This window comes from Maniola jurtina, chromosome 7, assembly GCF_905333055.1.
Source record: "Maniola jurtina chromosome 7, ilManJurt1.1, whole genome shotgun sequence".
NCBI classification, from domain to species: domain Eukaryota; kingdom Metazoa; phylum Arthropoda; class Insecta; order Lepidoptera; family Nymphalidae; genus Maniola; species Maniola jurtina.
In genome coordinates this window covers 2,900,790-2,916,002 of record NC_060035.1, presented here as the reverse complement: position 1 = coordinate 2,916,002, position 15,213 = coordinate 2,900,790, and the positions used below count along the sequence as shown (strand labels likewise).

The 15,213-nt window shown below is 39.5% G+C and overlaps 1 protein-coding gene across 3 annotated transcripts in view; it reads left to right on the top strand.

The window, feature by feature from the left end:
• The window catches only part of LOC123866846 (5'-3' exoribonuclease 1), a 34,352-nt gene that overhangs the window by 15,726 nt on the left and 3,413 nt on the right, over nucleotides 1-15,213 (top strand). The window contains exons 22-32 of one of the 3 annotated variants that reach the window (XM_045908562.1): nucleotides 103-301; nucleotides 847-1,106; nucleotides 1,446-1,592; nucleotides 8,706-8,790; nucleotides 9,237-9,308; nucleotides 10,084-10,163; nucleotides 10,549-10,581; nucleotides 11,168-11,252; nucleotides 11,780-12,121; nucleotides 12,455-12,558; nucleotides 14,684-14,777. In XM_045908562.1, the coding sequence (XP_045764518.1) occupies nucleotides 103-301; nucleotides 847-1,106; nucleotides 1,446-1,592; nucleotides 8,706-8,790; nucleotides 9,237-9,308; nucleotides 10,084-10,163; nucleotides 10,549-10,581; nucleotides 11,168-11,252; nucleotides 11,780-12,121; nucleotides 12,455-12,558; nucleotides 14,684-14,777 (1,501 nt within the window). Of the gene's footprint in view, nucleotides 1-102; nucleotides 302-846; nucleotides 1,107-1,445; nucleotides 1,593-8,705; nucleotides 8,791-9,236; nucleotides 9,309-10,083; nucleotides 10,164-10,548; nucleotides 10,582-11,167; nucleotides 11,253-11,779; nucleotides 12,122-12,454; nucleotides 12,559-14,671; nucleotides 14,778-15,213 lie in introns of all 3 variants that reach the window. The other 2 variants (XM_045908561.1, XM_045908563.1) reach the window with 2 other exon arrangements.

Genomic DNA, 15,213 nt, shown 5'->3' with positions numbered 1-15,213 from the left:
TTACATCTTCAATGTAAGGTTCGGGATCCGACTGTTAGAGGCATCCAACAGCATTTCAAAAATGACTACTTCACTTTGACATCACTTCAAAATCATCCACAGACAAAAGAAACCCCAGGAGGTAGTGCAATGGATCAAAAACCAACCTCATAGCACAGCGATGCGTCGTGAGTGCGGCTCTGACGCATTAGAGCCTGAGGAGATGAAGGCGCTTTACAATACGCTGCAGCAAGAGTTGGCCGAGCTGAAGAGCCAGGAGAAGAGTGTCACTCTTCACGTAAAGTGGAACCTGCTCTTTAAGGTCAGTGACACGTCTAGGGAAACGCTAACCTCATACTATAGTGATGCAACGTGAGTGTAACTCGTATTAATCTAAATGCGTATCTCGGAAAAACTACATAATTACAGTACCCGGCAGGAAATATTGTACGTCGAAAGAGATAGCGGTTTTGTAGAGCGTTGTCTCTGTCAACACGTAACTTAGATATGAGTGACAGAGACAACGCTCTACGAAGCCGAAATCCCTTTCTATAAGTCGATGTACAAAGACCGTAAGTCTTTTAGCACCTTAATGATCATATTCGCGTGGCACGGTTATGCACACGCGTTAGGTGTGTGGCGTGTTTATAGAAAAAGGTCATAAGTGCGACAGGTCTTTGAGGCAATAGCTTCGCGGAATTGTTACTCGAATTCTGAGGCCGACCGTACAATATTTCCTACTGATTACTGTATTTGTGACTTTCTATTTATTCCCTATCCTATAAATTATGTATATTGATAGATGCTGCTGTTTTTGTTATATAAAATTTGGGCATTGGCATTTTTAAAAACAATTTTGTCTTATAGCCGGAACTCCACGAAGGCAACGTCCAACCGGACCCTAAGGCCGACTTCAAAATGTACGACCGAGTTATATGCGTGGCCCGGAACATTACAGCACCGCTAGGAGCCAAAGGCACCATAACAGCAGTGTACCAACCTTCCGATGGCAACACTGTGAGATTATCAGACAAAATGAACGCGCAGCCAACTTACCAAGTGATGTTTGACGAACCCTTTCCCGGAGCTCAAACTGAGGATTTGTTTGAAGACGCGAGGTTCTACAGGTGATAAATTTTCGTTTTATAGCCTTCCCGTTAAGTCATAAGCTTACTACTTAATAAACTTTTACTACGTACATTATGTCTTTAAACCACGAAATAAGTCTTACCCCATGTGTAATTTAATATGTAAACCCAAGTTTACAGGTTTCAATAAAAATAAATATTGGTTTGTCGTCCAATCACGCCGCAACGGAGCAACGGATCAGCGTGATTTTTTGATTTGATCAGCGCGATCACGGAATTGTAAAACCTAAATTCATGCGGTTCGTCCGCATCGCGTCCGTCGCGGGCATCAGCTAGTCATAAGTACTGTTTTAAGTATTAAAACCAATTGTTTTTTAGGATGTTACCGACAAACATGCTATGCATATCGTACGGCCGCAAGCTACGCGACTCGGTGAGCTGCGCGGATACGCAGCCGTTCACTTACAACAGGCCTATCATACTGCGCAGAGAGGACGGCCACCATTCCGCTTTCGCCAGCTACAGGTCAGTTGCTCCTTCATCATCATCTCTACCCATCTCCGGCCCACTACTGAGCATGGATTTCTACTCAAAATGAGAAGGGTTTAGGCCATAGCCGATCACGTGATCCCAGTACGAATTGGCTGACTTCACACACCTTTAGGAACATTATAGATAGAAAACTTCATTGCCACACAAAACATGAAATAACCAAGACAAAACAAAGAAACTAAAACCAATTGTATGCAAAGGCTGCTTTATTGCTCAGAGCAATTATAGCTTATCAATTTATATATTATATACTAGTTTTTGCTCGGTGCGCGAGCTGCTAAAGCAGCTCACGTGACGTGGTAAGGTTATCTTTATTATATAAAACCAAATTGATTTATTAAGATACATAATTCACCCCGAAAAACCCCATAAAATGACAGGCATTTCTATTTTTTGTAGAAAATGTAAGTCCGCCATCTTGGATTTGAAAATAAATGTCATTATCAAAATCAGCACCCTGAAAACCCCTGAAAACGATATCCATATTATTTTTTTGTAAATTAGGATAATAATTTAGTAGGGTGAGTGGGTGCGCGGACCACTAAAGTGGTCCGCGAGCATGCAGAGTTTGTTTCACCGAGTAGACCTTCGGACCCTGATCATCTTTTGCCAAGAAACCACTCTTCCATCTTTTATAGCCTCCGAGATAGACACAGACGAAATTTGTACGGCGGCCATCTTGTTTTTCCAAAATTTTCCACTTTTTCTATTAATCGTTTGGTACTTTCTTCAAAGATTGTGAGTTTCAACGAAATCGGTTGGAAAACAAAAGAGTTACAAAAATCATATAGGCCGCCATCTTGTTTTTTTTGAAATGTCATAATTTTTCCCGACTCCCATCCCGCACCCGAACATATCTTCCAAACATCATCGTATCGTTTCTTGTCTCTTTCTAGGAGAATGAGGCATTCAATATTCGCCATACAAAATGTATGGAAAATTAAATTCCGCCATTTTGAATTTTTTTTCTATTCATCGAGTAAACCTTTCGATCTTGATCCTCTTTTGCCAAGAAACCGCACCTCCATCTTTTATACCCTCCGAGCTGGACGCCGGCGAAATTTGTATGGCGGCCATCTTTTTTTCGCCATTTTAAATTTTTTTTCAGCTTTTTGGCAATTGGATGACGTCATTAATGATATTTGCTCGAGCACCCCCCACCTATCTTCAATACCTCAAGCGGACCCTTCACCCGTCTTCGAAAACCTCAATCATCAGCTGTCTCCATAATTTTGGCTTACTAAGTTTTTGTTTTCTATACGACACCATCAGTGAAAAAAAAAATTTTCATACAAAATTTTACAGGAGTTTCTTAGTTGAAAATCTCGAAAATCTCCCCAAAAGTGGCAACACCGGTTGCATATCTCCATACTGCCAGCCGAGACACACAATCGATTCATACATATTGACTTTCCAAAATGTTGCCAACTGCCTCAAAAACGTGTACAAAATTTCGAAAAATGAAAAAAAATACAAAATGGCCGCCAACTCGTTTTACAGAAATATTTTATACGGTTTCATAATTTTCCTATTAACTACAGGATATACCACTCCCGATGACGTTTCAATCTCTCCTCTCGCTCGCACCCACGCGAAAGGGGATACCGTGAAAAAGACCGTGTCGAAAGTCACTTTTACTTTGATAAATTCCAGTGTTGCCAGTCTCCGGCGACAAAAATAACCAAATGTCATTTGTACGAGCAAAACACGTAATCGCTCATACTCGGATTTTGTGAAAAGTCCGTATTTCGATTTTTTACATTTTCCCGAAAATCTAGAATTTTCCCTAAAAATGGGGTAATTTTTTTCCTTCAATCTATACCTCGAGCTTTTACGTACAATCGTTTCATAGAAGCCGAATCGCTCCGATGTTGCCAACTTTGGGATATTTAACTTTTAAAATTGCGTTTTTTCGTACCTCTAACATAATGGCCGCCATGACAGCCGCCATCTTGAATTTTTAAAAACTACTCCCGTTCTGTCAAAAAACAGGATAATCGTGGGCGAAACCAGAAAAAATAATTATCCTCGATTACCCCGTTTCGGATCTGTGGCGCCGCGGTTCGGGGTCGAAAAATCAAAATTTTGAAAACGCTACGGCTCGGCCGCCATCTTGTTTTTCCAATTTTTTCCACATTTTCTGTTAACCGTTTATTACATTCTTTAATAGTTGCGAGTTTGAACGGATTCCCTTAAAAAACAAAGGAGCTGCAAAAATCACCTCGGCCGCCATCTTGTTTTTCTGAAATGTCATAATTTTTCCCCAGAGGACTTCCCCACCCGAACACATCTCCCATACATCATTATATCATTTTCCTTCTCTTTCTAGGAGAACAATTATGTCAATGAGTCAGTGGTAATTGAGCTATATATAGTATAACTAGTGTTTTGCTCGGTGCGCGAGCTGCTAAAGCAGCTCGCGTGACGTGGCAATGTTATTTTTTTATTGAGATAGACAATCCACCCCGAAAACCCCATGAAACGACACCTTTATCAATTTTTTTCTAAAAAGTGCACGCCCGCCATCTTGGATTCCAAAATAAATGTCGTTATCAAAATCAGCGCCCTGGAAAACTCTGAAAACGACATCCATATCATTTTTTTTAAAAACGGGGTAGTTGAGGTTAATAAAGTAGGGTGCGTGGGTGCGCGGACCACTAAAGTGGTCCGCGAGCATGCAGAGTTTGTTCCACCGAGTAGACCTTCGGACCCTGATCATCTTTTGCCAAGAAACCACTCTTCCATCTTTTATAGCCTCCGAGATAGACACCAACAAAATTTGTACGGCGGCCATCTTGTTTTTCCAAAATTTTCTACTTTTTCTATAAATCGTTTAGTACATTCCTCAAAGATTGCGAGTTTCAACGAAATCGGTTGGAAAACAAAAGAGTTGCAAAAATCACGTCGGTCGCCATCTTGTTTTTCTGAAATTTCATAATTTTCCCCTACTCATATCGTGCATCCGAACATATCTCCCGTACATCAATGTATCGTTTTCCGTCTCTTTCTAGGAGAATGAGACATTCATAATCGCCATACAAAATGTATGGAAAAATAAATTCCGCCATTTTGAATTTTTTTTCTATTCATCGAGTAGCCCTTTAGATCCTGATTCTCTTTTGCCAAGAAACCACACTTCCATGTTTTATGCCCTCCGAGCTGGACACCGGCGAAATTTGTATGGCGGCCATCTTTTCTTCGCCATTTTGAATTTTTTTTCAGCTTTTTGGCAATTGGATGACGTCATGAATGACATTTGCTCGAGCACCCCCCACCTATCTTCAATACCTTAAGCGGGCCCTTCACCCGTTTCCGATATCCTCAATCATCAGCTCTCTCCATAATTTTGGCTTACTAAGTTTTTGTTCTCTATACGACACCATCAGTGAAAAAAAAATTTTTCATACAAAATTTTACAGGAGTTTCTTAGTTGAAATTCTCGAAAATCTCCCCAAAAGTGGCAACACCGGTTGCATATCTCCATACTGCCAGCCGAGATAAACAATCGATTCATACATATTGACTTTCCAAAATGTTGCCAACTGCCTCAAAAACGTGATCAAAAATTCGAAAAATTAAAAAAAATACAAAATGGCCGCCAACTCGTTTCACAGAAAGATTTTACACGGTTTCATAATTTTCCTATTAACTACAGGATATACCGCTCCCGATCACATTTCAATCTTTCCTCTCGCTCGCACCCACGCGAAAGGGGATACCGTGAAAAAGACCGTGTCGAAAATCACTTTTACTTTGATAAATTCCAGTGTTGCCAGTCTCCGGTGACAAAAATACCCAAATGTCATTTGTACGAGCAAAACACGTAATCGCTCATACTCGGATTTTGCTAAAAGTGCGTATTTCGATTTTTTACAATTTCCCGAAAATCTCGAAATTCCCCGAAAAATGGGGTAATTTTTTCCCACCGATCTATACCTCGAGTCTATACGTACAACCGCTTCATAGAAGCCGAATCGCTCCGATGTTGCCAACTTTGAGATATTTAACTTTTAAAATTGCGTTTTTTCGTACCTCGAACAAAACGGCCGCCATGACAGCCGCCATCTTGAAATTTTTAAAACCACTCCCGTTTTGTCAAAATACAGGATAATCGTGGGCGAAACACGAAAAAATAGTTATCCTCGACTACCCCGTCTTGGATCTGTGGCGCCGCGGTTCGGGGTCGAAAAATCAAAATTTTGAAAACGCTACGGCTCGGCCGCCATCTTGTTTTTCCAATTTTTTCTACTTTTTTTATCAATCATTTACTACTTTTTTCAAAGATTGCAAAATTCAACGAAATCGGTTGGAAAACAACGGAGCTGCAAAAATCACATCGACCGCCATCTTGTTTTTCCGAAAAGTCATAATTTTTCCCCAGAGGGTTCCCGAATCCAAACACATCTTCTCTACATCACTATATCATTTTCCTTCTCTTTCTAGGAGAACAATTATGTCAATGAGTCAGTCAGTCAGTGGTAATCGAGCTATATATAGTATAACTAGTGTTTCGCTCGGTGCGCGAGCTGCTAAAGCAGCTCGCGTGACGTGGTTATGTTAACTTTATTAAATTTAACCAAATTTGTTTATTAAGATACACAATTCACCACAAAAACCCACAAAACGACACCCATATCAATTTTTTTCTTAAAAAGTGCATAGCCGACATCTTGGATTTCAAAATAAATGTCGTTATCAAAATCAGCACCCTAGAGAACCCTGAAAACGACATCCATATCATTTTTTGCAAAAACGGGGTAGTTGAGGTAAATAAAGTAGGGTGCGTGGGTGCGCGGACCACTAAAGTGGTCCGCGAGCATGCAGAGTTTGTTCCACCGAGTAGATCTTCGGACCCTGATCACTTTTTGCCAAGAAACCACTCTTCCATCTTTTATAGCTTCCGAGATAGACACCGACGAAATTTGTACGGCGGCCATCTTGTTTTTCCAAAATTTTCCACTTTTTCTAATAATCGTTTACTACATTCTTCAAAGATTGCGAGTTTCAACGAAATCGGTTGGAAAACAAAAGAGTTGCAAAAATCACGTCGGTCGCCATCTTGTTTTTCTGAAATGTCATAATTATTTTTCCCTACTCGCCTCCTCCACCCAAACACATCTCCCCTACATTATCGTATCGTTTTCTGTCTCTTTCTATGAGAATGAGACATCCAATATTCACCATACATTTTCTATGGGAAAATAAATTCCGCCATTTTGAATTTTTTTTCTATTCATCGAGTAGACCTTCGGATCCTGATCCTCTTTTGCCAAGAAACCACACTTCCATCTTTTATACCCTCCGAGCTGGACACCGGCGAAATTTGTATGGCGGCCATCTTTTCTTCGCCATTTTGAATTTTTTTTCAGCTTTTTGGCAATTGGATGACGTCATGAATGACATTTGCTCGAGCACCCCCCACCTATCTTCAGTACCTTAAGCGGGCCCTTCACCCGTCTCCGATATCCTCAATCATCAGCTCTCTCCATAATTTTGGCTTACTAAGTTTTTGTTTTTTATATAACACCATCAGTGAAAAAAAAATTTTTCATACAAAATTTTACAGGAGTTTCTTAGTTGAAAATCTCGAAAATCTCCGCAAAAGTGGCAACACCGGTTGCATATTTCTATACTGCCAGCCGAGATACACAATCGATTCATACATATTGACTTTCCAAAATGTTGCCAACTGCCTCAAAAACGTGATCAAAATTTCGAAAAATGAAAAAAAATACAAAATGGCCGCCAACTCGTTTCATAGAAAAATTTTACACGGTTTCATAATTTTCCTATTAACTACATGATATACCGCGCCCGATGACGTTTCAATCTTTCCTCTCGCTCGCACCCACGCGAAAGGGGATACCGTGAAAAAGACCGTGTCGAAAATCACTTTTACTTTGATAAATTCCAGTGTTGCCAGTCTCCGGTGACAAAAATACCCAAATGTCATTTGTACGAGCAAAACACGTAATCACTCATACTCGGATTTTGCTTAAAGTGCGTATTTCTATTTTTTACAATTTCCCGAAAATCTTGAAATTTCCCTAAAAGTGGGGTAATTTTTTTCCTCCAATCTATACCCCGAGTCTATACGTACAATCGCTTCATAGAAGCCGAATCGCTCCGATGTTGCCAACTTTGAGATATTCGAATTTTAAAATTGCGTTTTTTCGTACCTCGAACAAAATGGCCGCTATGACAGCCGCCATCTTGAATTTTTAAAAACCATTCCCGTTTTGTCAAAATACAGGATAATCGTGGGCGAAACACGAAAAAATAATTATCCTCGACTACCCCGTTTTGGATCTGTGACGCCGCGGTTCGGGGTCGAAAAATCAAAATTTTGAAAACACTACAGCTCAGCCGCCATCTTGTTTTTCCAATTTTTTCTACATTTTCTGTTAATCGTTTACTATTTTCTTCAAAGTTTGCAAAATTCAACGAAATCGGTTGGAAAACAACGGAGCTGCAAAAATCACACCGGCCGCCATCTTGTTTTTCTGAAATGTCATAATTTTTCCCCAGAGGGTTCCCGAAACCGAACGCAACTCCCTTACATCACTATATCATTTTCCGTCTCCTTCTAGGAGAACAATTATGTCAATGAGTGAGTGAGTCAGTGAGTGGTAATTGAGCTATATATAGTATAATTACAACACGGGATTATCTAATGTTGGTACCATCGGACAAGAAAGAAGTGGCAAAGTTGTTTATGGTTAATAACTATTTTTTTCATTTTAATTATGGAAAATAATTTTTCATTTTGCAGGCATGCAAGTTTCTGATTTATTTTTTAATCCACATCTTGTGCACAAACTGTTTTTTTTTCCACCAGTCTCTTCGGAGGCATGGGTTCCTATCCCACCGCTGCCACCAATCAGGATGACAACAATTTATTCATAAATTATTACCATAAATGTTCTTTTCAAAGTTTTCGGGCCGGATTGTTGTATATAGGTTTCTGCGTCAGCAAATAGTACTTAACAGTACATTAAATCATAATTATTTTATCATAATCATATTTATTCACAAATATTTGTTACCCTTTCATTTCTCGATCAATGACATGGCCTACTATTTCAGCCCGCCAAGAGACATCATATCACCTGCCACGGAAACTCGCCCTGCTGTTGTGAACAACAATATCAAGAATGGACCTCAAGAACAGGTATTATTACTAACCTACTTCCTGCCAATATTATAAACACGAAAGTGTGTCCGTTTGTCTGTCTGCTAGCGTTTAATCAATTTAGATGTTTGATACAGGAGATATCATCCATCCCGGGGAAGGAAATAGGCTACTTCTTATCCCTGAAAATGAAAGAGTTCCCACGGGGTTTTTAAAATCTATCTACGTGGATAACGTTGCAGACATCAACTATTAACTACTTGTTATAGAGATAGCTTGCTTCCTGGGGATAGACACACACTACTTTTATCCCGGAAAATTAAAGGATGATAAAATAAATATATAATTTCTGATCTTTGATGAGTTGAATCACTTTCCTAACCTAACCTAACGCACAACAGACGGAAACGTTTAAGTGCGGAAACCAGCCCAGCGAGAAGAAGAAGAGTTGAATCCCTTTTAAACAAATAATAATATGTTCACAGGACAATGCTACAAGTCTTTTAAAAAGCTTATTGAAGATAAGCGAAGGCGAACCAGACACTAACAAAAACAAGGTAAATAGTAATACCATGTGTTAAAAATTGTTTTGCACCCTTGCTGCATTTGATATCGTTTTGTTGCATCTTTCTACACTCCAAATGTGTATGATGAAGGGGTGTTACGAATTTTCGCATTCTCACACCTATGACCTATGCGAAAGATTCGCATAATTCTTATTACACTGACGCATCTAAACGTTTGCACTTGCAATTCTCACATTCATATTTCAAACATTTGCTTTGCGAATGTCTAGGTACAAAGACATTCTTATAGCCATGACAAGTCCGGTCTGAAATTGCAATATGGCGGTGTGCGTAGGTCATAGACTATATACTCGTAACAAAGCTTTTAGGATGCTGTTGAGGCTGGCGTGGCGCTGTAGTGCCTCTAAAATGTTTGCAGACGCACACACAAACGGCTTTTTTATCATAATGCATAAGCAGCGTCTATAACAATGGCATCCTGCCAGGCCCAACTGCCCCATACTACAGCACTCTGTGATGGTAGCTATTGGGCGAATATAAGTAATTGTACCTATTAATTAACTAATAATACTAACTTAGTAATTCAGGAAAAATTGTTACTTGCATACTATCTGTGGATGGAAACATCGGAAATAAACGTTTATTTATTTACTTGTTATGTATTTAAATACAAAAGTGCGGCTGACACTTTTTTTGGAACAATGCACAGTCATGCGTCTCGTGTTCACATTATACTCCTTGTTTTGTGCGCATTATGTCAACAGCCTGAATCAGATAGTTTCACAGGTATTTTTATGGTTTTTAGGCGCAGAAGTTTCCAGAACCTTACGAAAGTTGGCGCGTTGTGAATGATACGCCACACACGTCAAATACGTCAACCCCAAAGTAAGTTGATTTCTGAACGTACTGAACAAAAAGATTTTTTGTCTAGTTTAGTCACGTGATATTCACGTGGTACACGACTGTGATTGGCCGAGTGGTTGACGACGTAAACAATTGCGTTTATAGAATAGACAACCAAAGCTTACAAGCAGGTGACGTCACGATGACGTATGAAACGCCATATTATCAGAAAAGCGTTTTCGCGAGATATCTAAATAATATTTTTTGTTTTCGCCTATTCTTGCACTGAATGTAATGTAACGTAAAATTAAAAATATACATTTTCTAAAGAGTCCTTAGACATCAGCGATTAATGAAGAACAGTTTTTAAAAACCTGTCAAATACCCTAGTCTCAATTACTGAACAAATCTTTTTTCTTTCAAGCAGCTCTATTCCCGCGTTTTGGAATTTGTTTTCCGGGTAAGCAATAGTTTTACGGACGATCCATACACATAGAATTTTTAGGAACTTAACTGAAGCCATGATATATACCTATCTGGGATAAATGGTTTATGTTGGTCTATAGGCCCCTATATGAATCGATAAAATCTAGCAAGGATAAGGGTAGTGTCTAACTAGTTAAATCAGTAACTTTTTATCAAACGTCAAAACACACGCTTAGTATGCGAGCTTCTATGAAATACTGGATTATGACACCACAATGCGTGATGTGTTTTTTTATTCAATCGATAATTTAAAATGGTTATTCGGCCGTGGCTAGTTACCACCCTACCGGCAAATCCGTGCCACCAAGCGATTTAGCATTCCGGTACGAAGCCGTGTAGAAGCCAAAGGATTATGGGTTTAATGAAAACTGCCATACCCCGCCAGGTTATCCCGCTTCCATCTAAGACTATTACCTAACTATAATCACTTACCACCAGGTGAGATTGCAGTCAAGGTCTAACTTGTATCTGAATAAAAAATAAATAAAAAAAAAACTTTAGCGTAGTAGCACACGCAGGATATCCGATAGTTTAGTTGCTAATAAAATATTGTGTTTCAGAGCGTCCAACTGGCGCTCACACGCGAGCAAAGACAACAACCGCGTGCCGCCGACGTACAACGACTGGACCAAGGGTGGATATAAGGTAATGATAGTACAGTACTACCACTTGTTAGCTATTTTTAGGGTTCCGTACCTCAAAAGGAAAAATGGAACCCTTATAGGATCACTTTCTTGTCTGTCTATCTGTCTGTCTGTCAAGAAACCTATAGGGTAGTTCCCGTTGACCTAGAATCATGTAATTTGGTAGGTAGGTAGGTCTTATAGCACAAGTACAGGAATAAATCTGAAAACCGCGAATTTGTAGTTACATCATTAAAAAAAAGGGTGTTTCAATTTTCGAAATAAGATAACTATACCAATGTGGGGTATCATATGAAAGGGCTTTACCTGTACGTCTAAAACAGATTTTTATTTATTTTTATGTATAATAGTTTTTGATTTATCTTGTGAACTATTGTCGTACCCACTCCTGAAGTGGGTACGACAATAGTGCATTGTAATTTGAACCGCCGACCTTTCGGAATTCAGTCCGCTCCTCAACCGTTGGCTATCGAATTCTGTAATGTAAAATCTCACTGGATTTTACATAATTTTGTTTTCTTTCCATAGAATCAGCCACCGATGCCGCCATACCCAACATTTGCTCAACCCTTCCAAGGCCCTGGACCAAGTCAGGTGCCGTTCCCACAGATAAACTATCCTCGCAACCAGTTCGGCTACCAAGATCGCAACCAGGTGCCGCCGCGCAACCAACAGAACAACCATAATTACAATAACCAAGGCAACCAGAGTAATTTCGGAAACCAGCAAGTTGGCAACCAAGGCAATTTTGGCAACCAGCAAGTTAGCAACCCAGGCAACTTCAGTAACCAGAAAGTTGGCAACCATGCGTTCCCCAAACATCTTCCAAATGTCGATCAAACATTTTCGTTCAGTTCGTCTAAAGGACAGGTAGGTTTCATTTCATTTTTTTATTTTATCTGTTCTAAGTCTATATAGTAGCCAGCAGGAAATATTGTACATGGATCTGTAGAAAGAGATTTCGGCTTCGTAGAGTGTTGTCTCTGTCACTCATACCTACTCTACAAAACCTACATCTACAGAGACAACGCTCTACAAAACCGCTATCTCTACTACCGCCGAGTACTACTAAGAGTACCCGGCAGTCTAGGCAAAGTCCAAGTGCACACTATAGATGTTAACCTGAGAGACTTATGTCCAGCTGTGGACGTCTACGGTAGAGAGGACAACATAAAGTCTAATATAATTATGTGTTTCTTACAGAGCTTACAATCGACGTCGAAACCCGACAAACCTGCTCCTACACAGTTTGTAAGCAATGGCGACAAGTTGAACAATCCCTTCATTCCTTTGCAAGCGCAAACGAGGTAAGATCATATTATTGTTTATCATAGATTCATCATCTAAATCATGACTAACCCATCATATTATCGGCCCACTACTAAGTACGGGCACAGATAACGACAGTTAGGGAATGTGTAACAAAACGTCGAGGCTTCGACGTCATTGGCAGGCGTCGAATGTTCCTACATTATTTTGATGATAGGTAACCCTATGAATATGCCTATATTTAGTCGACTACGGCAAAGGGTTATGATTTTAGCAGTCTGTTTTAGAGAATTATTATTATGTAGTAGCCACTAGCCAGCAGGAAATATTGTACATGGACCTTTAGAAACAGATTTTGTCTTTGTAGAGCGTCCCTGTCACTCATGCCTATGTGAAGTTTTGTCGGTCCCGACGACAGAGACAACGCTCTACAAAACCGCTATCTCTTTCTAAAGGTCGATGTATAATATTTCCTACCGGGTATTGTACTTGTAGTGTCTAACAGGGCGCACAATAAACACTCGAGAAAAGTATGTATTAAATAATAAGTGAAGTGTGCCTATGAAGTGTTTGTGCATACAAATCTTAAGCGATATGGGGGTATATCCCGTGTCCCATCAGATTGTCTTTAAGTGGGGGCCATGGGAATTATTTCTAAGGCTCAATGGTTTTAAGGGCGGCCTGAAATTGGAAAGGTCAAATGCTATGCAGTTTTCCATATTTTCCTAAAATATCATTGAGCTTCGGCAACATTTCCTTAACAACTGTAATATTAGTTTGCCGCCGTATCGCCGTATCACTACACATATTATAAATGCAAAAGTGCGTTTATTTGATGGTTTGTCCTGCAATCACGCCGTAACGGAGCACTAAACTGACGTGATTTTTTGCACGAATAATTGAAAAATGCGTTCCTTTGCCATACTTAAGAGGCTGCGAGTGGTTTTCTACCACGCGATTGGTTGATCAGTCCAACCTTGTATCCAGCGTTGTAGCAACTTTCACCCAGCCACTTTTTGCTCAAGATGTTTGCCGGTCACTTTGCTATGATTATATTGACGTCATATTGCGTGAAAACATATCGATGAAAAACTGTTATCTTATCTCATGCTGCATTATCAAATCAAGTCTCTTCATATTAAAGTTATATTAAATCCTATCAACTCAAGGATTATTGTAAAACTACAGTAGTTGCGCCAGTTAATTACTTACAAAAAGACCTAGTTTAGAATTGGTTTTGCCAATTATTATTTTTTAATTTACATGGCGGCCATTTTATAATTATTTTTATTATTTTGTTCTTATAGCGGCAATCAAATACATACTCTGAAAATTTCAACTCTCTACCTATTACGATTCATGATATAATTCATTTTTTTATGTTATGTTATATGAGATCAAATTTCATGATTCTAGGTCAACTAGAAGTACCCTATGGGTTTTAATTTCCTTGATGGGTCTTGACAGACACGTCAGACCTACAGAAAAACAACGAAGTGATCCCATAAGGGTTGCTTTTTTCCTTCCGATTGTAGAGGCGTGCGGCCTCTTTTAAGACTGGCAACTGCGAAGAAAACATTGCACTTTGCAGCTCTCTTCTTTTTCACTCCGTAGGGGGGGGGTGATGTAGAGGCGTGCGGCCACTTTTAAAACTGGCAACTGCGAAGAAAACATTGCACTTTGCACTTTGCAATCCTAAAAATACATTGTATTTGTTATTTATACAGGGTCCGTGGCAGGCTGATAAATAATTACAACCACAAAAGAAGGATGTTATTACATCAAAAAAAAGTGCGGGTCTCCAAAAATTTTTTTTTGCTATTGTATCGAGTGGGATGTCAAATGTAAGAGAAGAAAATTCTGAGCTCATAAATGTACAACATTTAAATATACCAAGCGACAGAAAAACAATTTTACTCTAATATTTCAACTAAAAAAGTTTAAGGAGTGGACTGAAACCGAAAGGTCGACGGTTCAAACCCCGCCCGTTGCGCTATTGTCGTACCTACTCCTAGCACAAGCCTGACGCTTAGTTGGAGAGGAAAGGGGAATATTAGTCATTTAACATGGCTAATATTCTTTAAAAAAAAAAAAAACGTTTATTAAGACGATCGCAGTCGGATTGTTTTCAACTTTATCTTGTTTTAACAGTATTGTTCATAGACGGCAGCAAAACTTAAGCGGGCCGTCGTCTCGGAAGGATGTGGAAGTGCCGCCGCAGAACCCGCCGCCGCCGCCGCAGCCCCTTGTGCAAGCAGTAAGTACCACCAGCCAGCATGCCATATCTATCTATACTAATAAGTAAAATTGAAGTGTCTGTCTGTAATTTCGAAATAACTACGTCATATTAAGCTCATTGACCAAGGGATTACATAAGCTACCTACTTTTTAACCGACTTTCAATAATGGAGTAGTTGTGTTCTTCTTTCTATGTACACCAATATCTCCGAGATTTCTGAACCGATTCGCTTAATTTTTTTTTAATCGATAGAAGAACTTTACGATAGCATCCCAGTATGATGCCGAGTAGAAACCAAAGAGGTATGGGTTTGACAGAAATTGCTATACCCCTTCCAGGTTAGCCCGCTTCCATCTTAGACTGCATCATCACTTACCACCAGGTGAAATTGCAGTCAAGGGCTAACTTGTATCTGAATAAAAAAAAAATGTATGACAGGCGGTTTTTACGTTAT